Below are 26809 nucleotides of genomic sequence, written 5' to 3' on the forward strand. Positions count from 1 at the left end.
CCCTTACTCAGGGTCTGGAAAGTCGGAAAAATGAAAATTTCGCAAATCAGATAAAAAAGATACTGGTGGTCTTGTATCACTAATCCGACACCAGACATTGGGTTTTAAGCGCTATTAGGCTAAGAAAAGAAAATAGGAGAGAAGAGGGTGAATATCAAATATGAGATGCAGGTACATCCAGCTGACGAGTCCCAAGTAGGACGAAACGCGCGTCAAACTGGATTCTACTGCTAGTCACTATCCATCTTTGCTTATAATGCTTGTGAATTAAGACAATATCGAGGCAATACGCACAGTTTGTACATATGCCAATAAGAGATTGACCAGTTGCAGTCCTAAACATCAATGGAAAGATTCAAACAAACAATACTAAGTGAATTGTTCCACTTGATTCAAAATTAGTAAGATACTAACATTTAGTTTTGTCTATGGTTTATTCTCTAGACTTTAAGCTTTCGTTTGATATATGATTCTCTGCCATACATCTTTCTATCCCAAAATTATTGTGATCTAGCTGTAACCTTTTGCACTACATTTCCCCTATCCTAATTCTATGTACTTTGTGGTTGTGTTAATCATCTATTCATTCATGTGTCTTTTTGTATTGGTGTGAATCAAGAATAAATCGGGTAGTGCTCCAGTCAATTCTTCCGTTAACTCTCTTTTCTGTTAACCAGTCGGGTATTAGAGTAGTTTTCGTCTCTCTGGTACCAAGGTGTCACGCATTACTGGCCTCGAAACTGAACTAGATAGCCTATTATGCCAAGTCCTCAAACTAGATCGAAACTAGTCCTCTCCTGTATATTAGTGGACAGATGAATCAAGGAAGTAACAGTAGCCTAGTGTTTTAAACACCGAACATTCAATTACATCAATGTAGATTTTAAACAATGGCCCATTTAATTCAGCTTTGACAGGTTGAATATACAATAAATGGATAGAAATTCTGTACTGATTACCCTAAGAATTCATTTTGCTTTCTACTCATCCATTTATTCTAGGTTTATTTAGATATGACTTTTGGTACAGGAGGTCATGCAAATGAAATATTGAAATATGCCGGTGATAATTTGACTTGTTACTTTCTAGATCGCGATCCAACAAGTTTATCATTTATGGAATCTCTTCGTAAAAATTATAGCTCATCCAAGTAAGTTTCTTTCATATTCTGTATCTGATAAGTCTTGTCGATTTGAACGCTATATTCGTTTTCCTAAGCTATTCTGGTAACCCACAGGCTAGAACTACTCAGCGACTTGAACACCAGAGAGAAGACGCAAGTGTGAGAGAAAAAAATACCTTACTCCAAGGTTCGTTCTTGTACAGAAAATCATGGGTAGTTATAGATGTTAGCGTCTGTTAAATCAACACCATATTTCAGCCAGTCCGTTAACGACATAATATGCTACCGACCAATAATGGCATGCCACGTTGGAATTCTAGAATGTTCCACCATACTCTGATTGGCTAGGGCTCTTCGGCTCCTTTTGGGCTTCTGGAGGCTCCGTTGAAGTTCTCCGGAAGCCGACTCAACAATATCCACTATATTCTGTGATGATAATATTGAGTTATTTTCTAAGAAAAGAAGTTGATTAGAGTAGTTCAGTATTGTATTATTCTAGTTAATAATAAAACTAAATGAAAGTAATTTCTAAGCTAAATTCTATTGTGTAATATTTCAAAACTTTACAAAGTTAATGCGCAAAACATAAAATTACATCTAATTTTATAGTTGAAATCATGAGTCGATTGAAGCTAGACCACCATGGAAAACCTGGAAGCACTGTTTGACGGTCGTTTCGTCCTATTATGGGACTCCTCAGCAGTGCGCATCCACGATCCCGCCTCGCGAAATTCGAACCCAGGACCTATCAGTCTCACGTGCGAGCGCTTAACCACTAGACCACTGAGCCGGTCGGCATCCAATGGTGTTAATGTCTAACTTCAACCGATCCACGAAGTTGAGCAACCATTCACCATTGTCTTTAGTGAGTTGATGTCTCACAACAAACCTGGTTGAACTCCACTGGTCACTGCTTCTCACTAGAACTCTAGGAAATATCTCTTGATGTCAGTCACTAGTGAACATATGATTATCACCAGAAGGGGCTTTTGTAGAGATTTGAGTAATTTTATAGTTGAAATCATGAGTCCCCTTCTGATGAAGATTACATCATGATGTAATTAATTATAAGAAAAAAAATAGACAACAGTAATTTATCCTATTCAATTAATATTCAATAAAGCTAATTATTAGGGAAATCAGTCTAGTAACAGTCAGTTCAGTTCAGTCAGTCAGTCAGCTACAACGTAGGACCAGTCACATATATCCATCGGCCCAAGTTGCCATACCTCGTTAGCATAACAAGATGAACATCAAATTCATAGTAGTTAATTTAGTGCTGGTAATATATAAAAGATTGTATATAAGGATATAGTATAGGAAGGAAGACAGATATGAAGCAAATTTTATCTCCCGGTTTAAGGGAAGATAAAGAGTTTATACACCTACTCCATTGTGATCGATTCTGAGCCATGTCACCTAGAGTCTTCAACCATTGGTTACAATAGTCACGCGGGCCCCAACCAAGTAGTCTGCATCTACCAATATGGCTCAGACTAGAAGTTAGCAATGTAGAACCGGAAACATAAGCATCGATTGAATTTTCCACGCCATATCAATACAGTAGGACTAAGTTATCAATATAGATCCCAGAGTAGTAGAAGTATTAACAATGTTAGTAGCAGTAGAAAAGATTAGACGTAAACAATATAATTCGAGAAAAAAGAATGAACTCCTGGAGTAGAAAGATCTAGGGAATGACAAGGAGTGAATGTTTCTACACTATTGTGACTGATTCTGCACCATTCCACTCAATGTTGCTAATCATTGGTTATGATAACGATGTTGACTCCAAGTTGCTTGTTTGCATCTATCAACACAACTCAGTTCAACAGTCAATGACTTCATAGACTGATTCCTCGTCTTGGTTTGTATATAATAACAGTATTCAATATCAAATCCTCATGTTTTTTTGCACATAGTCGCAATATAAGTTATCTGAAGGAACTGTTAACACATGAAGCGGTAGGATACTGATAAAAATACTCAATTTTCAACCTCAGAATCACACATTTTAGTCCTACTTTGCTGGCTAGTGTCACTACTCTGTCCCCCCCCATAAATACATAGGTCAAATCCTCGATGATACAAAAATTGTTTACATATTAATATTCAGGTTTTAAATCAAATTTAGGTCAAGCAACAAACTGACTTTCATTCTTCCGTCTCATCTATGATCACTTCATGACTGGGGAGAAAGAGAGATTATGGAACTGGATTAAATACTTGGAAGTGCCTCCTTGTACCAATATTCATGTGTTTAAATAAATACTAATTTTATCAAGACTGTACATTATAGTCATTGTTTTCAGTTAAATATCTGCTTGTAAACAGCACCAAATTGTAATATTAGAATTGCAAGTTTGAATCTCACAAAGGACGTCAGTTCCTTCAAGGTTGCAGATACTCCTTGTTGCTAATGTTTACCAACCTGCATGGAACTTCTCTTCTTGACTACTTTCAGTCACCTCACATTTAAACACTATGCATACTCTACTGAGTCACCCATACTAGTAGCCAGATTATAAATCGATCGATAGAATTCGATTATAGATCAGAAGGGGTTTTGTGGAGATTTCAGTATTTTCATAATTGAAATCATGAGTCAGTTAAAGCTAGACCACCACGGAAAACCTGGAAGCACTGGATGGCCGTTTCGTCCTATTATGGCACTCTTCAACAGTGTGCATCCACGATCCCGCACTCGCGAGATTCGAATCCAGGACCTACCAATCTATCGGTTAAGTGCTCTAGCGCGAGACTGATAGGAGTGCCATAATGAGACGAAACGGCCGTTCAGTACTTCCAGGTTTTCCATGGTGATCTAGCTTCAATTGACTTATGATTTCCACTATGAAAATTCGATTAGCAATAGAAGATTCAAACTGATATAACATTAGTCAAGCTTTATGTATCTTTTTTCTCTACTTTTATTTTATGTTAGTCATAAAATTTATCCACTTATTGGACGATTTAGTGATCTTCCTCAATTATTAAATGGCTATAATCTGAAATATCAATCAGTTGATTTAATTCTTATGGATTTAGGTGTAAGTTCACTACAATTAGACATTGAATCTCGTGGATTTGGTTTTAAACATAATGCTCCATTAGATATGCGTATGAATCAAAGTCCGAATGTACAGTAAGTTTTGAAGATGTTAATTTGATTATTGGCTTTTTTTTTAGTTCACATTTAAGTAGTCTGTTCAATGAATAAGCAAACTTGTTGGGGATGTCGAATTCCCAGAACTTACTTGGTAAATGGCTTAATTTTGTAATTTTATTTTGAAAATTTGAATTTTTTTTGTTTTCGTGCCAAAGGCGCTCTTTTCACCTTCAAGTCGTATTTCCCACTTGTAAAATATCTTAAATGCTATTGGTCCGTTGTATCTTTGAGTGTGCTATTTTATAATGCTGTCCAAGGACAATTTATCGCTGTATATATACGTTTGAGTTTTTCCCCTTATGACTTGCTTGTACTCGGCTGCTTAAGGAATATATATTCCCCTACTTCGACTTGGACTTCTTCCTCTAGTTAGCGGGGCCTGAGACAACGGACTAGATTAGCCTATCGTGTCACTATGTCATTGGTCTTCGTTCGTTACCGAGAAAATCGACTTAGCTCAAGCATATCAAAACCGAAGTCATACAAACTTCATATCCAAATATCGAAATCAATCGTGTCCCGTAGCAATACATATATCCCGTATCTGTTTTCACTATTCAATATATCCCTAGAAGTTCTCAGAAGTTTAGCTCTTCAGATGCTTCATTGTTTATCATCTTTTCTTGAATCACGAATATTCTCGTAGAGTCGTGCGCACAAATTCAGTTCAGCGTTTATCTAAACTTTGAGTTGACGATTGGAAAGCACAGGACATTGTATATATTCAGTGTTTCTGTTGTGTTCTATTATCGTTCAGGTCTTCTAGTGTGATGGCGGAGGTGGTCAACAGGAAACCCTGGACCCGGGTTTCGTGCTACTTGGCACTCGTCAGCAAGGTTTACCTGTAATTTTGAGGGACCTGATGCTCCCTGACGGATTCGACCCCGTGTCACTCAGCTTCACAGTCAGAGAGCATTCGATCAACACTAAGAAGGACCTGACACGCATGACATTGATCACCGCCCAGTGATCAATCAATTATGATATATACTATTTCAATGAGAGAATCAATAGTGAATAGGAGGCTTCTATTGGGTCGAAATATATTCAAAAACTCATTTGTTTTATATTAGCATGTGTCCTTAAAAAAATGAAGCCCTATTTTCGATCAACAACGTGTATCTGTTCCCTTGGAAAATCAAACCAAATCTTGACTAATAACATGTACTTGTCATCATCTCCACTGATCATTTGACTTTAAACCGATATGTCCGATCAGCCCAGCCTATAGGTTTCTATTTACACAAAATGTTCACATATACTACTGATATTTTATTACCTTTTCAAACCATTGAAATCAGTAGCAATAGTAGTAATGTAGTCTACACATATCTACGTAGTTCAGTCCGGCAGTCAGTGTCTTCATGAACTAATACCATGTCTTTGTTTGGCTTTCCTTATCTTTCTTCCGAACAAATCCTGCCCTAGCCATCATCGCGCAGTGAGGTGGTCGATGGATGGAGAACACAATATACATCCTAACTATCTCAGTCGATAAAGATTTACTACTTCGTCAATCGATTTGCCATACTTACCAAGTACTCTCAATTAACCCGATGATTCCAAAATAAAGACAGTTAATCAGCTTCATGATTAGCAAACTTGTCACTAAAGTGTACATAAGAGATATACAAGCTTGTCTTAAAATCAGTTAACATGTTTATTTGAATGTTCAACAATTCCAGTAGCTCCTGAAATCATCAATATCTTTTATGATGATTATTATCATCGGTTACTTCTAACATCTCAATGTTTATTATGCTTTGTTCAATGAAACTAATAATGTTGTGGGAGATAGTTAGCATCGTAGTTCTATGTATGTGACATGACCTTGAATTCACGGGTTTATCCTAATAGTTAAACCTAATTATTATTATTACTTAGCCCTGCTACTCTTCGTGCATCATAGGCCGCCGATCAGGATTCTGCAACAATGTTCTGGGATCTCCTTTACAGTTCTTACCAGGTTCTATTCATCCTTGTGATGTCCACCTTCAATCCCTTGTTCATTGTGTTCCTTTGTTCCCTCCTTTCCTTTGGCATTGAGGATTTTGAACCACAGCTTGTTTTGTGATGCGGTTTGATGATTTATGCAAAGTGTAACCCATCCACCTTCGGAGTCTTTTCGTGACATCCTTCTCAGCTGGAAGTTGGTTTGTTCTCTGTCACAGTGGGTTGTTGCTTACGAAATTGAGAGAACGAAAGGCGAATGTCTGACGCTTTAACCGGGTTGGTGGACATGGAAAGTTCACCTAGGGGAGTTGGAAAACCCTGATTCCAAACCAATGGTGCACATGGGCTCCAGGATCCGGAAGGAACGAATGGCGTATGAATCAATGACTGGTCACCGGCTTCCATGAGACTGCATCTCATCACGATGCTCCACTGCCTTGTGGACTAGACCTTTACGTCAAAGGCTCCGGGTGTGGTCCCCTAAGAAAACCACGTGCTTCATTTTGTGCACCTGGGCAGTATCACAGCCCTCATACAAATCGAATGGGATTTGTGCGGCGCATTGATATCTGGTGCCCCTTTGTACCAATATTTATGTGTTTAAATAAAAAAAATAAAAAAATATTATTTTGACAACGTTTGTGTTAGTTCTCCAAGTTTTAGCTCCGTACCCAACAGGAAACTGTTTAGAGCTTTCTCGACAGTTGTTTTGAGTTCCAGATGTTCCTCACTTATTTGAATGCTGCTCTTGCTTTTCCAATCCGTGCCTTCACATCTGCATCAAATTCTCCTTGTTTGTCAATGATGTCCAAGTGTGTAAAAGTTCCTCTCTCTTCCAGAGCATTTCCATCACGTACGAATTCTTGCTGCTCACTTTGTTGTATTTGGGGATCTTGTTTTTTTCCCTTGTTTATGTTAAGGCCTACCATTGCAAAGGCTGCTGCTACACTGGCTATCTTCACCTGGATTTTTTTGGTGTGTATGGAACCCTTCTATGGTTACTGCCGGTCCCAAGTCTGGAAAAAGAAAGAGGGTTTGACATGAGGTTAGGAATCCCATCCTGTATGAAAAATCCTTGCTTAAGAATGCTAGACAGAAAAATCATCTTTAATTATTATTATTATTATTACCTAAATTTATTTTCGTTTTACCAATATATTACTCATCATGGTGCAATCATTCATCTAATGGTATTTATAATTTTATTGAGATCACAAATCGATGTCACTTCGACAACCGCTGGAAACCTGAATGCACTGGATGACAATTTCGTCTTAGTATGGGACTCCTTTGCAGTGTGTATCAATGATCTAGCAACTGGGGATCAGACCTAGGATCTATGGTCTCACGCTTCTAAACCACTGAGACGAAAACAAATAGTGTAACTGACACCAATCCGGAGCATTACGTAACCATTGTTGATTGTCTTCGGTGAGTAACTTCCTCATACCTGACATGGTTGAACCCCACTGTTCGTGATTTCAAGTTTTCAATGGTTGTTTAACTTAGATCTGTTTGTGGTTTCAATAAAATTCAGTAGACTCCACAATCCAATGTTAATAATTGTAACTTTGTTTGAAGTGTTGTCTAACTTATTCTTTAAAACCTATCGAACAATATTTTCCATGGTGGTCTAGCTTCAATTGACTCATGATTTCAACTATAAAATTACTGAAATCTCCACAAAACCCCTTCTGATTATAATCATATGCTCACTAGTGACTGACTTCAAGATACATGTCCTGGAGTTCTAGTGAGAAGCAGTGACCAGTGGAGTTTAACCACGTCTGTTGGGAGATAACAACTCACTGAAGACAGTTGGTGAACGGTTGCTCAAACTTCGTGGATTGGTTGAAGTTAGACATTAACACCGTTGGCTGCCGACCAGCTCAGTGGTCTATCGGTTAAGTGCTCTGGCTCGAGACTGGTAGTTCCTGGGTTCGAATCTCGCGAGGCGGGATCATGGATGCACACTGCTGAGGAGTCCTACAATAGGACGAAACGGCTGTCTATTTCTTCCAGGTTTTCCATGGTAGTCTAGCTTCAATTGACTCATTATTTCAACTATGAAAATATCAATCGTAATTAATATACAGCAGCACCTTCAAAATTTCCACAATTTTCCCTACTTATTATTCTGTATAATGTAAACTTTAAGACTTATGAATAACTCACTTTCTATATTGACCTTAATCTGTATATGTTACAGAAAAGATACACCAACTGCAGCTGATGTCATTAATACATTGAATGCTGACGAATTATCAAATATATTCAGTATTTATGGTGAAGAACGTTTATCTAAACGTATTGCAAATGCTATTGTTGATTATAGAAATGATGTTGGTTCAATTCAAACAACAAAACAATTAGCTGATTTAATTCATTCTGTTGTACCAATGAATAGAGAAGGTAGAAGGTAAGTAAAATTTCATCAATATATGTGTTTGGTTTCATTTATATTTTGCCCCCGAATGCCCTGGTACGGTCGAGAGTGAGGAGAGTCCGCTCTCCCTCTCCAAATGCTCTCACATGGCCACGCGTATATAACCTCTGTCAGGGAAGTCCTACTCACTGCATTCTCGTGGCATTACTGTTGTTTACGAAATTGAGATGACGAAAAGCAAATGTCCGACGCTTTAACCGGGTTGGTGGACACTCTCCGTGTCCACCTAGGGGAGTTGGAAAATCCTCATTCCGAACCAATGGTACACATCGGTTCCAGTATCCTGAGTAAACAAATGGCGTATGAATCAATCGTTGGTCACCGGCTACCATGGGACTGCATCTCCTCACGATGCTCCACTGTCTTGTGGATCAGACCTTTAGGTCGAAGGCTCCGGGTGTGGCCCCCCATAAAAAACACCTGTTTCAGTTTGGGCACCCGGGCAGTATCATAGCCCACACACAAATCAAATGAAATTTGTGTGGCGCATATTTATTTGGTGCCCCTTTGTATTAATATTTATGTGTTTAAATAAAAAAATAAATGCTATAAATTGAATTCAACTAAATAAATGGTTGAAAGTATGAGTCAATTGGCTCATGCTTTCAACTATGAAAATACTGAAATCTCCACAATACTCCTTCTGAATGAATGGTACTTTTAACTTTAGTTTTCAACTGTTTACTATGGGTGCTTATGATATAGTCATCATGAGATTTGAAAATTCTTGGTTCTATACTTATTGAGGAATATTTCCAATTTAAGATGAAACTTCGAAAGGAATCCGCTCCATTATTAGATAAAATATAGTTCGATGCGGATAATTCCTTTTTCGACTGTCATTTACTAAACTTTCTAAATCATACTTATGGTTATATAGAAGCGGTATGTTCAATCCTTTTTTAATATCGGTCTTAAGGCGCCTTCGATTAGTTGGATAGGACTGTTCTCTGGGATTGTTTATTGAAGAAGGGTGTGCCTGAGAAGTTTATTAACATCTTAAAGGCCCTGTATACAAACACCTCAGGCAGAGTGAGGGCATACAACCACCTTTCTCCATTGTTCCATTCAAGCAGTGGGGTTAGGCAGGTTTGCCCAATCTTACCATTCCTCTTCAAATTTGCCATCGATGACGTTCTGGAAACAGCTCTGATGGACGTAAGTAATGACGGTGTGGATCTGTTGCCTGGAGAAAGACTTCTCGACCTTGAGTATGCGGATGATATTGTCTTACTGTGTGATAATGCCCAGGTCATGCAATCCGCACTTAATCAGTTGGCAATCAGTGTCCGCAGTTACGGTATGTGCTTTGCACCCTCCAAGTGCAAAGTACTCTTACAAGACTGTCAGGACCCTGATCCTGAACTCACCTAGGGTAGTGAGCAGATAGAAGTAGTCGAGAAATTCGTGTACCTGGGTAGCTGAGTAAATGCTGATAGTGGAATGAGTGATGAGATCAATTCACCTATAGTGAAAGTCAGACCAGCTTATGTCAATCTGAGCCATCTTTGCCGCCCTCGTGATGTTAGTCTGGCTGCAAAATGTCGGATCTACAATGCATCGGTGAGAGCAGTATTGCTCTATGCTTGTGAAACCTGGCCTCTCCGAGTTGAGGATGTTAGACGACTCTCTGAGTTCGACCATCATTGTTTCCGAAGGATTGCTGACATCCAGTGGCAACACCATGTTAGTAATGCAGAGGTTCGGCATCGTGTGTTCGAGCGCAGAGACGATAATTCAATTGATGTCACCATCTTGAAACACCGACTTCGGTGGCTTGGACATGTTCTACGAATGTCGTCCCAGAGAATTCCACGTCGTGCATTATTTGTCGACGCTGGGACTGGTTGGAAAAGACGGAGAGATGGTCAGTGTATGAGGTGGTGTCGTGGTATGAAAGAAAGCTGCGAAAGGCTGGATTCTGTCGGTCCTTCACAACTCCCTGGCTGGGGTCCAAGAGATGGTGCTACACAGTGGCTAGAGACGTCATCATATATGGCTCAGAATAGAAGGTTATGTCATCAAAACATTGGGGTATTTAACACTTGTAAAGCAATTAAATAGCTCACCCCCTAACCCTAAAATTTTTAGGTATGTCTTGCTGTAGATGAGTCCCAGGTTGCACAAAATACAAGTTGTAAAGGAGTTCTTACCGACCACCCTCAACCGCCTAACATCTTAACATTGTACTTGAGGTATCGACTCATTTAAACCAGTAATAACACTGCAACTTGGTTGGTAGAATTCAATCCACACAATGAAGAAGACACATAGTATTGTTCGCTATCCTGTGACCAATCAATATTATGTATGATTACTTGTTTTCATCTCTCTCTATGTACTTACTATTCTTTTCAGCTCAATTCATCCAGCTACACGTGTATTTCAAGCATTACGTATTTTCATTAATGATGAACTAAATGAATTATGTATCGGTTTAGAATTAGCTGAATTCTTGTTAAAACCTGGTGGTTATCTAGTTGTTCTATCATTTCATTCATTAGAAGATCGTCTAGTGAAATGGTCATTCCATTCTGATTATAAACATTTAACCTTATCTAAATATTTATCACAACGAAGTCGACATTTTCAATGTATTAATAAAAGACAAGAATATGAAGATGATGAAATATCAAAAGAATCTCTGGGACAGATCAAATCAAAATGGAATTGTGTAAGTTAGATAATTCTGTGATGATCTAAGTTCTCGAATCATATTGTTTTCTACTGCTACTAACACTGTTGGGCCTCCAAATGCCCTAGTACGACCGAGAGTGGGGAGAGTCCGCTCTCCCTCATCGAATGCTCTCACATGGCCACACGTATATAACCTCTGTCAGGGAAGTCCTACTCACTGCCTTCTCGTGGCGAGGGTGTTGTTTACGAAAGTGAGATGACGAAAAGCGAATGTCCGGCGCTTCAACCGGGTTGGTGGACACTCTCCGTGTCCACCTAGGGGAGTTGGAAAACCCTCATTCCAAACCAATGATGCACATGGGCTCCAGTATCCTGAGGGAACAACTGGCGTTTGAACCAATCGTTGGTCACCGGTTACCATGGAACTGTATCTCCTCACGATGCTCCACTGTCTTGTGGATCAGACCTTTAGGTCGAAGGCTCCGGGTGTGGCCCCCCCTAAGAAAACCACCTGTTTCAGTTTGGGCACCTGGGCAGTATCACAGCCCTCACACAAATCAAATGAGATTTGTGAAGCGCATATGTATCTGGTGCTTCCTTGTACCAATATTTATGTGTTTAAATAAATAAATAAACTAACACTGTTGCTACTTCTGATAGTCCGATATTTATCTTAAATATTTCCATGTTATTGTATTGATATGTGGTGAAAACCTGGACCGATAAACATATTTTCAAAGTTTAACGTTGTCTATAATTGGCCCCTGAACGGTCTTGTACGGCCTAGGGTGAGGAGAGTTCGTTCTCCCTTTCGAAATAATCTCATATAACCACGCGTATACAGCCACTGTCAGGTAAGTGTTGTTTACGAAATCGGGAAGACAAAAAGCGAATGTTCGGCGCTTACACCGGGTTAGTAGATACAGAGGAGTTTGAAAACCCTGATTCCAAAACGATAGTGCACATGGGCTCCAGGTTCCTGAGGTAACAAATGGTATATGAACCTATTGTTGGACGCCGGATACCATGGGACCGCATCCCCTAACGTTGCTCCACTACCTTGTGGATTAGACCTCTAGGTGAAAGGCTCATAGAGTGGTCCCCTAAGAACACCACCTTCTTCAGTCTGGGCGCACGATGAATATCCTGGACATATTGCAACTTAATGGATAGAATCCAATTAGCACTAAAGATTAGATAAATATGACGTTAATCGCCCACTTCTCAATCAATGACTGACAATGTTTGATCACGTCGACTATGGAAAGCATACATCATTAATGCACGACTTACATAATAAATCCAGTTAGTTCCATTTGGTACATAGCTATTAATGTTTAATGTAGGAAATGAATAATAATCCAAATAATACTTGATGCTAACTAATACCCCTGTACTTAAAGTAAATTTTGAACCATTTAGAGCTTGTCAATTGAATCCCTCCTCAGTACTAATGATTTAGTATTGACAACCACAATTTGCATTATTTCACAAGTTGTAAACTTTTGACTTATTGTGGGACTCCTCAACAATGCCCATCCACGATCCCGCACTCGCGAGATTCGAACCCAGAACCTACCAGTCTCGCGCCAGAGCACTTAACCGATAGACTGGTAGGTCCTGAGTTCGAATCTCGTCAGGCGGGATCGTCGATGCGCACTGCTCAGGAGTCCCACAATAGGACAAAACGGCCGTTCAGTGCTTTCAGGTTTTCCATGGTGGTCTATCTTCAATCGACTCATGATCTCAACTATATAAAATTACTAAAATCTCCACAAACCCCCCTTCTGACTTTGACTTATTCTTAAAAACTTGAAACTTATCAGATTACTTTGTTATATAAGCTGAAAAAATGATTATTTTAACGATGTACTGGTCTCATACTTTTTAATATATTAGCCTTTATACTAAGTGAATTTAAACTTCACCCCCATTGCACAAGCAAGTGGCTATCAGGACTCGGTATCCGAGTAGATAACGTGATGGCGTTTGAAGCGAAATGTACTGGGTTCGAGTCTCGGAATGAGCACCAACTCTGAGATGCAGGTACATCCAGCTGACGAGTCCCAAATAGGACGAGACGCGCGTCAAACTGGATTCCACTGCTAGCCACTATCCATCTTTTCTTATTAGCCTTTATATTAGTTATCTTCAACACTATAATGTTATTTTTTTCTTAAAGGTTATTGGACCTATAACTCCTTCCGATTCAGAGATAGATTCTAATCCAAGAAGTCGTTCAGCCAAGTTACGTATAGCAAAACGAGGATAATTGGAAAGAGATTAAGGAAACAACGATTAGATTACTAATGAAGCTGTATGATGTACAGAGTATTAGATGTGTGTAGACAAATACAATTCAGTTGAGTTTTGTTAAACAGTTCCAATTCTGAAGTTATATTTTGTACATATCAGTTTGTTCTCTTCAAAAAATGGGGGGGGGGCTTTTTCATTTGTTTTAAGGTCTGTTTTAATGACACTATTTCTTTGAACAAACCTATATATGTATCAGTAAGGGTCTACAATTCCCTGTTATTAATATTCAGGACTATAATTTATATCAGTTTCCATCCCTATAATATATATATATCCTGAATTGAGTTACTTACTTACTCCTGTTACCCCTCTTTGAGGAGCATACGCTGTTCACCAGCATTCTCCATCGAACTCCGTCCTGAACAATCCTTTCCAGTTACTATTCATCCTTTTGATGTCTGTTTTCAATTGCCAACGTAGTGTGTTCCTCGGCCTTCTTCTTTTCTGTTTCCTTTCGGAATTCTAGGTAAGCGCTTGCCTCGTGATGCAGTTTAGTGGTTTCCGTAATGAATGTCCTATCCACCGCCATAGTCTTTTCCCAATTTCCTCTTGAGCTGGAAGCTGATTTGTTCTCTCTCACAGCAGGCTGTTGCTGGTGGTATCCGGTCAACAGACATTAAGTATCTTACGTGGGCAATTATTCATCATCACCAGAATAAAAGAACATCCAATTGACTCGTCTCATGTAGAATGTAACGTGTTACCTCGATTCATATACATAAGTATTAGTATTTGCGTCTCAGATTGATCTCTGTTATTCAATAACTATAAGGCGAATTCAGTGAAGATTTTCTCTTTTTGACAAAATCATTTACTTAAGCTGTACATTAGTATTTATGGCTGTATGGTAAATGTGTAAGTTTATAGAAGGATAGGAAAAGATTGCATCATAAACTGATTCGAGACTTTAATTATCAAATGAGGTTACGTAATAATCAAGGGGTTAGATAAGAATAGAAGAACGAAAATAATTTACAGGTCAGAATACTAGTTTGAAAAACGCAAGACCAAGAAAGGACGAAAGGTTGAATGTATCGTTTTGCACACAGAGTTTAAGCTTGAAATGGTGGATCGCCAACGCCTCAGCAATGCATAAGTTTTTGATTCGACCTTCCTTCAGTTATGTAGATTATTTCAAAGGAACACTCCGTAGAGATGTGTCTTGAGTTAATTGGATGCTCCTGTACTGAATTGGTAACTGTTTTGTATTCTCCTTTTAAAAACCATGCCGGGTAACGTCCTGAGATGATGTCGTTCAGAAGGACGATGAAAGCTCCACGACCAAACCATCCAGCTCAGAGAACAAAACTCCATCAAAGTTCTGAGATGCGTTCAGTAAGGGATCTCTTTGTAAGACCAATGTAACGTGCCCCAAAGGAGCAAGCAAATTTATAGATACATATTGATTGTTGTTCAACCTCACTTGGTAATCAAAGTCTCGAATCACTTTGTGATGCAATCTTTTCTATCCTTCTATACACTAATAGATTTACCATACAACTGTAGATATGAATTTACAGATTAAGTAAATAATTCCGTCGAAAAGAGAAAATTTTCTTCGCTAAATTCCCTTTATTTTTATTCAGTGACACAATGGGTTAATTTTTGATGATTGCTGTTATTTAGTTCGAAAATTTTTGTTTTAAATGATGTTGGGGAGAGTCATCTATCTCCAAATGCCCTGGTACGGCCGACGGTACGGAGAGTCAGCTCTCAAATGGCCACGCGTACATAGCCACCACCAGGGAAGTCCAACCCACTGCCTTCTCGCGGCGGAAGCGTTGTGTACCAAATTGAGAGGACGAAAAGTGAATGTCTGACGCTTCAACCTGGTTGGTGGACGCTGAGGATCCATCTACACGAGTTAGAAAACCCTGATTCCAAACCAATGATGCACATGGGCTCCAGAATCCTGAAGGAACAAATATCGTATGAACCGATTGTTAGTCACCGACTATCATTAGGATAATTTATCTTACAAATCTATTCAACATATAAACTTATTCAAGTCATGAATAAATATAACTTTATTTAAAGTAGGGAAAAAGAAGGCTATTTACAACAACTTCATGTACAATGACGAAGAAAATAATCAAGATTCAATAATCAATAGCGAAGGATTTTAAAGTTTTTAAAAGTGTTTTTGACTTAACAAAATGTTTCAATTCAGTTCTTGGTACCCATATATAATTATTAATATTGAAATTATTATTTAAAATTAAATCTTCACCATGCCAATGTCTATCAACATAAACATTGAAAAAGTATATCTATAAATAAATAGAAATAGAAAATATATGAATATGATTATAATTGAAAAACAGACATTGTTGTTTACATCAGTAACATCGACAATTTCTAGCCCCCCCCTCTCGTTGTTGAGAGGTAGTATCATCACTGTAGATGTCATACTTTTATACAGATAACAGTACAGTCACAACGTAGAACTTCATACGTACGTACATCAGTTTAAGTTGCTATACCATATTAGCATAGAGAGATGCAGTTGTCGATTCAATAGTGGGAGAAGTAGTAAGAGTATAAGTATTATGTGAAAGATAAGGGTTTGAAGATGTTATTGAAGGACTATAATCTAGTGAAATAAATTTTAAAAGAGAAAAAACATGAAGAATTCAGAAGATTAGAATTTGGTAGAACACAAAGAGTGGATGCACCTTCGCCATTGCAAACGATTTTGAGCCATGTCATTCAAGGTCTTTAACCATCGGTTGCTATCATCTCGTGCAGTACAACTTCGCCCTTATACCTTGGAGTTGTCTTCAGCTGTATTATTCTCCAGTTGAACTGCTTGGTATGGTAGAACATGAAGAAACAAATATCTTGATTGATATCAGTCAGTCAGTCACAACGTAGAACTTCGTACGTACGTACATCAGTTCGAGTTGCCATACTACATTAGCACAGAGATGCAGTTGTCGATTCAAATCCCATCGGTTGCTATCATCTCGCGCATCCCAACCAGGTAGTCTACACCTACCAACATGGCTCAGTCCACTTGTCAACGACTTCATGGATTCATGCCACGTTTCGGTCTGGCCGCCCCTAGCTTTCTTCCAACCTACTCCTACACCATAAAACATTGCACGTCGGGGCAGTCGGTGGTTGGGCATACGTAACACGTGTTCCAGCCATTTCAGCTGATGAAGTTTCACTACTTCATCAATCGATTTGCCATCCTTACCTAGTATCCGTTTCCTAACAACTGCATTACTTACCCGGTGGTCCCAGGATATACGAGCAATGCTTCGAAGACACCTATGATCGAATACTAGTAGCCTACGAATATCCTCTACTCTTACCGGCCATGTTTCACTTCCATAAAGTAGGACGGAACGAACTACTGCACAGTAAACCCGTCCTTTGGTTGCTAGACGGATATCTCACCTACGCCGTAAATGACGCAAGTTGGCGAAAGCTAGACGAGCCTTCTGGATCCGTGCTGAGATTTCGTCACTCACCAGACCACAAGAGCTGATGAGACTCCCAAGATAAGTGAAGCGGTCAACACGCTCAACTACTTCACTCCCTATCATTAGTTCAGGTGTCGCTGCAACCCAATCCTGAAGTAACATTTTGCACTTCGAAGGGGAGAATCGCATTCCGAACATGCCTGCAAGTTGCTTATGGTGGACAGAAGGCTCTGCATTTTGCCAGCGTCTTCACCAAATAAAACTATGTCGTCGGCGTATTCTAAGTCAACAAGTGAGCCTCCTGGCAAAAGTTCAACTCCAGGAGATTGAGATGATGAAAGTGTTATCTCTAAAAGCATGTCAACGACAAAGTTAAACAAGAATGGAGAGAGTGGACAGCCCTGACGAACACCACTTGAGGTAACCACTTCTGATATCAGTTCGCCATAGGCTCTAACTCGACCAGTTGTGTTCGAGTAGAGAGCCTTTATGAGCTTAATGTACTTCTTTGGTACTCCTTTTACTGACAAACACTGCCATAGAACCTCACGATCAACGGAGTCAAATGCTGCCTTAAGGTCAAGAAATACTACGATTGTGGGGCGTCTGAATGTATGTCTATGTTCTAGGACCTAACGTAGAGTGAATATCTGGTCTATGCAACCACGTCGAGGTCGAAAACCAGCCTGGTTTTCTCTAGTCTGCTCTTCACGAGCTTTGGTTAGGCGTCCAAATATTATTGAAGCTAATATTTTAGACACTATATTAGTCAAACTGATTCCTCTGTGATTGTCACAGGAGGACTTTTTTCCTTTCTTATAGACTGGCACAATCAGTGATTGGGACCAGTCAGATGGAATTACGTCCAGTTCCCAGATTCTACCTACGACCTCAGTCAATCTCGCTGCTAGTACTGGACCAACATCCTTAAAAATCTCAGGAGTAACCCTGTCAGGGCCTGCTGCTCGCCCTCGCTTCAGATTTCCTATAGCTTTTTCAACCTCGTAGAGAGTTGGAGGACTTACATCACTTTGCCATTCAGGACGACTGGGGATCGTGGGTAACTGAAGTGTGGCTGAAGGCCAGTTGAACTGATCCCTAAAGTGTTCTGCTCATCGATCCAATCTCCTGGATTGAGAATGAATGATATGCCCATCTTTATCTGAGATAGTTTCGCTGATACTTGGGTTCCTAATACCGGTTTCCCTTAACAAGTCTGAATGGCTGTCTGCTGTTACCTATTGCCGCTGCCTTTTTCATCTCTCTTACTTTCGCTACCCACCATTGTTTGCGATCATTGAGTAGGCTTCTTATTAGCCTGCGCTTAAGCTGACTCCGCTCTTCGTTATGTTCAGAGCTAGGTGGGATGAGTTTACGAGCATCTATCAGTGCGGTAGATGCCATTGTTTCTCCCTAACCTTATGGTTTACCTTACTAGCGGATATCACTGCTGTTTCCACAGCTTTTCGGATGTCATTCCACGCTGCCTCGGCGTGGGCACAACTTACATGTCTGCCTAATTGTTTTTCCAGTTGTTCCTGAGAGCATGATCTGAGTCTAGACATGTGCTCCAGAATGAGCGACAGTCTTCTATCGAGCCCCTCCATCGGTGGCTGATAGCGATGTGATCTAATTGGGTCCAACGTTGGGACGAATTCGGGGGTCGCCATGTCAAAAGATGTTTTTCCTTATGCTTAAAGTTAGTATTTGCAAGAAATAGGCGGTTATCTGAGCACAGCTGTAACAGACGGTCGCCATTATCTGTTCTTTTCGCCATGACACCATAAGATCCACCCAGGTGTCTTTCCCTTTCACTTAGTTTACCTACTTGAGCATTAAAGTCACCAGCCACTAATACTACATCAGAACGCCTAGCTTTTCGGAGAAGGTCAGAAAGTTTCCTGTAGAACTCATCTTTTATATCGTCCGAGCTGCAGTCAGTGGGAGAGTAGGCAGAGACGACGAGTTTCCCTATCTTTCCGAGTCCTTACTGATCCGTTTAGTCGGACAGCGCATAGACGATTGTCTACTGGGATCCAGTCTAAAAGAGCTAGTTATGCCCTGGGACTTAATGCTATACCTACGCCAGCGAGGCCACGGGAAGCAGCATCATGGCTTCCAGATACACGAAGCGTGTATCGAGATGGTTCTTTATTTTGATAAGGTGAGGTCAAATGAATGACGCTACTCGGATCTTGTATGCGCGTCTCGGAGACGCAGCACACATCGATGGTGTAAGATTCTAAAGTCCTAGCTAAGGAAGCCTGTTGTCCTATTTGGCACAATGTTCGGACATTAAAAGTTCCTACATGTAGTTTAGAGAGTGGTTTCAGGAGACCAGGAATAACGTTCCGTGTACTCGAATCGTTTGCCCTAGCGGTGCGAGGTGATAAAAGGACGTGCGAAGGGTTAGTCGTGGAGATGAATTATTAGGTGTAAGAAGGATTTGAAAGTGACCAACTTGGTTAGGGTATGGCAGAGATAATGTCTAGAAAGAATGAAAGCTTTATGACTTGACCGTTCAGTTCAGAGAACCTAAAATTTCAAACCATGACGAAACAACTAGATCTCAATGATCCACCAAATGTCAGCCTATGATTAAAAATCGAATAGGTCTCTAAAAACTACCCAACTAGATGATTTCTATTATTTTTGAAGAACAAGTAAAAACCTATTAGCAGGTAGTCAATATACACTTACCTGTGTACCAGTATCTTCTTTATTTCTATCTGCAGTCAACCAAACAGCAACTGGTGTATTACCAAATATACACCATTTAGCTCTTGATGGTAATAAACTTGTCGCTATTGAATCTGCGACCTGGAATGGGACAAAAGTGAATAAAATATAAGAATAGTAGTGATCTCTTTCAGATGATATGGTAGACAAAAGAATTAAGTTATAAATACTGGAATGGGTACAAATGATCTACAATATTGTTTTTTTTGTATAATTTACAATAGTGCATGTCAGTCAGTCAGTCAGTCAGCTACAACGTAGGACTAGGCACATATATGCATCAGTCCAAGTTGCTATACCTCGTTAGCACAATAAGATGAACATCGAATTCGTAGAAGTAGTTAATTTAGTGGTGGTAGTATATAAAAGAAAGATTGTATATAAGGATATAGTATACGTAGGAAGATAGATATGAAGCAATTTTAATCTCAAGGTTTAAGGGAAGATAAAGAGTGTACACACCTACGCCATTGTGATCGACTCGGAGCCATGTCACCTAGAGTCTCCAACCATTGGTTTGGACAATAGTGCATGACTATGATGGCAAAATTTATTTTCTTCTTATTGGTGTTCAGTGCAGTTCAAATGATCATCGAAAACACTTAGAGTAGGCTTTACTTAAATTTCAATAGTTTCTGTCCAATAAGAGCTACAAGAAGGCTTTAGTTAAAACACTATTGAAACTATATATATGTAGAGAGAAGGGAAGACTGAAAAATTAACTATGGTTGTAAAATGTCTGCGAGATAATGATTACCGACAAAAGTTCATCAGTAATTATGGAGAAACAAGAAAGAAGGGAATAAAATTTGCCACAGTCGAAAAAAAGCCAGACTTCTTACAGCTCAGTTTCAAAGATGATAAAATAGCGAGCATGATTAATTCTAGACTAAGAAGTTCACTGGAGAGTACATAGCCAGCCACCAAACCATTTTCTATGTCAAATGAATGGCACACTGAGGAGGGCAAAAGTGGGCGAATTCTCACCTCGGGTTACCACCGATTGCACTTACCAGTTCACATGCTCATGCCAGAGCATTTACTTCGAAAGAATAGAAAGGAGAATTCATGATCGAATCTCGGAGTATATTCCATAAAAAGTAAAGATCAAGAAGTCAGCGAATTTTCAACAATGCCATGGCCTGATATTTTAAAAAATAATAAATGCTTAAACAGATTTGAATTCGCGACGTTACCAAGGGGTCATCGCTGATAGCTACCTGCTTGTGCAATGGGGTGAAGTTTAAATTCACTTAGTTTTGTTTGCTTGTATCTTCACATTGTTGTTTAGGACTGCAATTGATCAGTCTCTTGTTGGCATATGTATATCCTGTGAATATTGCCTCGATACTGGGTTCGAGTCCCGGGGTGAACATCAACTCTGGGATGCAGGTACATTCAGCTGACGAGTCCCAAATAGGACGGAACGCGCTTCAAACTGGATTCCACTGCTAGCCACTATCCATCTTTGCCTATAATGCTTGTGAATTAAGGCAATATCGAGGAAATCCGCACAGAATGCACATGTGCCAACAAGAGACTGATCAATTGCAGTCCTAAACAACAATGGGAAGATACAAGAAAACAACACCAAGTGAATTCATAATAATTATTGTTTTTAAGTTCTGAGCAGTTGACTAAAAAGCAGGAAGTAATTGATTTCACCTTATTCTGCCACACTTGTTCTTGATTTAACAAAATTAACTTTTGTGTTAAGTATTTCGCAGATAGTTGTGTCATTAAAATAAGTATTATTAGCTTCTGGATCATAACTGAGCCTCACGATATTATACACTACACTGTTAATTGCACAAGCCTAATGTCTCTTATTGCTACACAATAACATTTAAATCATATTCACACCAACATACGCATTAAGAAGGAAAGGAGGATCATCCTGTATAGGAAAGCTTTTGTTGTTTCCAGGAAAACAAAAACAAAGTGCGAATATTCTGTATGCATAGCTTATACATGACTCAGTGTGTTAAAAGTTTGAAGAACCAATTAACGAATAGCCTAGGGTTATACGTATTTTCAAGTCACCATGTAATTTTGGTATGGAGTGTACAAACTTAAAGAAACATAAGAATTGATATTTTATGGCAATCTTAGCAGATTGTACGGTGATCTTAATAAGTGTTATCAGTACTAGGAAAAATGCTACACATTTTGATGATACATTGGCTATATCATCAAGTATTAGAATATTATATATATAAACGTTTTCATAACTGGATACATCAATATAGTTACCTGTCTTAAATTTTTTCCATCGGATATTGGTGCAATCGGAAGATTCCATCCACTAGATACATTTTTCGGGGATTGGACCAATAAGTACAAAGGTTTATCTAATACACGCCAAGCGGACTTTAAATTTTCAGATTTATCATTTTCTAAAAGAGATCAAGTGAAAAAATGATCTGTGATAGAAAGAATTACTAGAAGGAAGCATGAAATCATTTTTATTGAACGTCAGTGAGAATAGTTATAACTCTCACAACTACACTGGACTACAGATACTCGCTCATAAGATGAAACCATTTAAAATCACTTCCACGTAGTAATATTATATTCAGAAATAGTCAAAAACGATTATTTCGAATTGTAACGCTGTTTAACTCCAAAGGAACAACTTAACTATTTTTAACATCATAAAATTTAGCTACTATTAAATCGTTTAACTAGAAAATGAAATGAAATCACAGTACTACCGTTACTAATCCCTGTTTTGAGACATGTGATAAGATTCCAAGCCATTCGATTGCATGGCATTTATTTATTTATTTAAACACATAAATATTGGTACAAAGAGGCACCAGATACATGTGCGCCACACAAATCTCATTTGATTTGTGTGAGGGCTGTGATACTGCCCAAACAGAAGCAGGTGGTTTTCTTAGGGAGCCACACCCGGAGTCTTTGACCTAAAGATTTGATCTACAAGGCCGTGGAGCGTGGTGAGGAGATGCAGTCCCATGGTAGCCGGTGACCAACAATTGATTCATACGCCATTTGTACCCTCAGGATACAGGAGCCCATGTGCACCATTGGTTTGTAATCAGGGTTTTCCAACTCCCTCCGTGTCCACCAACCCAGTTAAAGCGTCTGGCATCCGCTTTTCGTCCTCTTAATTTGGTGAACAACACCCCTGCCACTGTGAGAAGGCAGTGAGTAGGACTTCCCTGGCAGAGGCTATATACGCGTGGCCATATGAGAGCATTTGGAGAGGGAGAACAAATTCTCCCCACTCTCGGCCGTACCAGGGCATTTGGGGGCAATGGCATTTAAGACCCTATTGAAGAAGTTGGGACGCACTGGCGAACATGGCCTTAATACAACTACTCTTCCTTTTGAAGGAAGAAGAGGTGCTGTCTGTTCATCATCCCTTAGTAATTGAGCCGCTTCCAACAGTTTAAAAAAAATCAATTTAAACCCATCAAGGATAAGATTTATAAAATTGGTTCTTTAAGCACATTTTTATTGAAATCAATTTTAGTTTACCTTCACAGGGATTAAAAGTTGTCACATACTTTACGAATACTTAGCTGAAGGTGATCAGTTTGATGATTTATTTAAACATGATAGTCTAAACGTTGTTAATAGTATATGCATCAATTGTAGATAACGTGTAGGTTCTAATATTTTACATAAACTATTGCTTTCATTTGACTGCAAGTGATAGTAAGATGAAGCTTATGCACATTCAAACATATTTTTCCTAACATAGAAGTCTATAAGCTGAAATCTGCCCCAAGAAAACAGTTAAAACTGATTATTTGAAACGTTTTGAACCCAAGCCTCGAAGTTTCCATACACCTTTGATTTCTCTTCTACGAATAAACGTTTTTACTACTACTGATGCTGTTACTAATCCTACTATTTTGTAATTATCTCGACAACTTCATCTCGGTGTGCTATGGTGTCCTAACTTGGCAAAATTGGAAGAATTATTCTTTTTACCTGTTCATAATTATTGGCGAACATTTTCAGAGGAACAAATGCGCCTGATACAGGCTAACATCCCTTTTGGATGTCAATCGAGTGCATATGAGTCGGAATGTTTTTGATTGTCAAAAAAAAAATCAGTTCTACGAGTACAAGTTGTTTAAGAAATATTCAGTATGAGTAAGCTTGCTTTAAGTGATTTATGATTCGTTGTAAAAACAGAAATATTCTAATGTTAATAAATAAATTACATGGTATGGACGGATCTAGAACTGAAAGTTAAATAAGATCACTCTTTTATCAACAAACCTCAAAAGCAAGGGATCATCTTCAGTGTAAACGATTGAGTCAGAAATAAATTATTCTGACAAAAAACATACCTGTCAATCGTTCTGCTGGCTTATATTGCTCAGCCTCTAACTCCCACATTATCTCCGCTTCACGAGCAGTTATGAGTGATTCTTCTGCACTTTTACCAACTCCTTTTGAAAGGGCACTAGCAATTCTTTTAGTTTCAGTTTCATGTCTTAATTCATGTGCCGACAAGTGACTTCTTTCAAATTCGACTTTTCCAAGTAAATCGGCCACTTGTTTTTCAAGTGGTTTCAATTCTGGTGCAATAACTGCGGGTCGACGTATACACAACCCACTGAAGATATTCCAATTTTTGATATCTTTCAATACAACCAGAGAACGAGACATTACCAACTTACTATGAGAACAGGAAAAGAAACATTATTTACTGAATGGTGATTAAAGAGTAAAAAAATGAGTTGATATGCATGCTCCTAACGGGGTCCTTACTTTGAGATGACATATACCATGGTCCTATACATGTATCGACACACATGACGAACAATACATGGAAGTTATATTACTAAGTTCCCGAAATCAATATTATATACGTATGCTTAAAAGAAAGTAGAGCGGTATCACACCAGATGTGTTACTGCTGCACGTCACTACCATATGGTTAGTGACATATCTGTTACAACTAGGGACTGTGAAATACTGACAAAATCTTGTAACTCCCCTACGTGTTTTATTAGTTTACACTTGTAATATACAAACCTTTGAGATGAGGATAAAAAATAAAATGGCTTGGCCTAAACGTAGTGTAGTTTGATTAATATATGACAATTAAATCCATTACGTCCACAGAAATGCAGTTATAAAACCAAAATTCAGCGGGGTACATTTGTGATCAAACAAAAACCAAGTAGCTAAATGAACGTAGCCACCATGACGAAGAGCCACAAAAGATGACACCAAAAAGCTGAAACTCAGGTACATAAATAAGTCGTAGTGGATGAAAGTATGATTATGTTTACAAGCTTGTTAATTTCTTTATATAGACTCTGAGTTAGTGGTTGCGTAAGCAATAAAAATTCATGAACCTTAAGAGAACGCATAATATTTCCATTTTTCCAGATCATAACACTTTATCCAAAAGTGATACCTTTTCTTGGCCAGAGAAGTAAATACTCAGCTATATGACCTCGACTGTCAAAAACGTACAGTGACCCTCAGACGCACTTTCGCGCTTTTAATATACAATCTATTGGTAATGCGCAAGAAGACGGAATCGAAAGAACAAAAGGAGAAACAGAGCTGATAATAGGAGTTGATTTTGGTGGTGATAACCGTGGTAATTTATGAGACATGCCTCAGATGCGGATGGTTCAAGAGGGAGATAGTGACCCATGGGTGATTATTTGTTTGTCGAATCTCCTCTTAAATGTAGTCACTAGTTGGTCTGTGGTCACTTTGAATGAGAGAGAATTTGAGATAGAGGCGACTGCTAATGAAAAACGTCAGAGCTTGCCTGGATGTTTGCCCTTTGATATGCAATTTCAGAGGGGTTGCCTTGAGGAGCGTGGTGATGTTCTGGTAATATCCCAAAGAGGGTTTTCCATCTCTATCCCGTCTCATGGCGCCAACCACATGTCCAGTCGGTCTTGAACTTCTACCGATTGTGACCAGTCGCTTATGGGACAGACTTGTAGGGGTCGTCTTGCTTACTGAGATTTTGGGGTGAAGTGTTGAAATCTGCAAGTAGTAATGAATACAATCCCAGTCATTGCATCACCTATTTTATTTCATCTTATTGGGTGCTAGAACATTTGGATGTCCGGTATATTCCTCCGATCGAGTACTTCATTCCATACACATTTAAGCAACACCAGCATGCGTCTGCCGGCTTGGTTAGTTCGCTACTTTGTGGTGCTTCGGCTTTGAAGTGATTGTTAATGTATGTTGTCACTTCGCCTCTTGTTTTGTGTATCCTACAGTATCTAAAAAGTGTCATGCCTTGCAAGCTCGCTTTTCCACTCATGACGTCAAGGGAGAACCATGTTTCCACTGGGGCCATGATCTTTAGACCTATTAGAAACTTCACCTTTCCGACTTCTCCCGTTTTACTCCTTATTCCCCTTACGTTGTTATAGAGGCACTTGACGGCTTGCATAATCACCTGGCACTCTTCTACAGTAACACTTGTCTTATAGTTTTTTGGCAGATTGTTGTTTAAGGAGGGTTGTCGAATTCCGTGACAACCGGCTTCAGTAGGTCTTTTGCTTGTATGGCGTGTCCTACTAGCGAGACAGTGGTTCTTGTGTTCTGTACCGTGGATTACTGATCAGGATCAATGGACACCAAGGTGTATTCTCTGATGTTACCTCACCGATTTAACTTGGATTTCACAGCATCTGGTGTGATTAGAGAGGTCTTTTTCCAGGCTATACCAAGCCCAAAGAGCCCTGGTTAAATCCTCTCGGTTTCTGAAGTTTACAACCATCAGACTCAGAGACATAATGGTCGTGAGGTCTGACAGATGACATAGTCTGGACACACTAATCATCATAGTAGTGTAAGGGCCTATGCTAGATGATGACCGACGTCACTATTACATATAGTGTTCGTGAGCTTCATCCCGACTACCGTCTACTGGCTGGGGCAGTCTGTAAGCCACCATGCTGGTTGGTTCTTGAGTGTTGGATGATCTTCGAGCGACAGCTCTTGTCGCCTATGGCTTTTGTCCAACTCGG

General features: G+C 39.2%; 2 protein-coding genes across 2 annotated transcripts; one reads left to right on the plus strand and one right to left on the minus strand.

The window, feature by feature from the left end:
* Nucleotides 1-4032: 4032 nt before the first annotated feature.
* Smp_053120 (S-adenosyl-methyltransferase mraW, putative) lies at nucleotides 4033-13678 on the plus strand (the record flags this gene model as incomplete). Its single annotated transcript, XM_018790675.1, has 4 exons — nucleotides 4033-4268; nucleotides 8524-8664; nucleotides 11050-11365; nucleotides 13511-13678. 4 exons carry the CDS (start codon nucleotides 4033-4035, stop codon nucleotides 13598-13600), a joined length of 783 nt encoding a protein of 260 aa, XP_018646072.1. The 3' UTR covers nucleotides 13601-13678.
* Nucleotides 13679-19601: 5923 nt separating this feature from the next.
* Smp_150610 (hypothetical protein) lies at nucleotides 19602-25270 on the minus strand (the record flags this gene model as incomplete). The annotated part of the gene is made up of 5 exons (XM_018790677.1): nucleotides 25222-25270; nucleotides 24143-24474; nucleotides 22068-22210; nucleotides 19776-19895; nucleotides 19602-19610 (listed from the first exon to the last, which is right to left on the minus strand). Exons 2-5 carry the CDS (start codon nucleotides 24462-24464, stop codon nucleotides 19602-19604), a joined length of 594 nt encoding a protein of 197 aa, XP_018646073.1. The 5' UTR covers nucleotides 24465-24474; nucleotides 25222-25270.
* Nucleotides 25271-26809: the final 1539 nt, after the last annotated feature.

The sequence above is a fragment of the Schistosoma mansoni genome, assembly GCF_000237925.1.
Source record: "Schistosoma mansoni, WGS project CABG00000000 data, supercontig 0041, strain Puerto Rico, whole genome shotgun sequence".
NCBI classification, from domain to species: domain Eukaryota; kingdom Metazoa; phylum Platyhelminthes; class Trematoda; order Strigeidida; family Schistosomatidae; genus Schistosoma; species Schistosoma mansoni.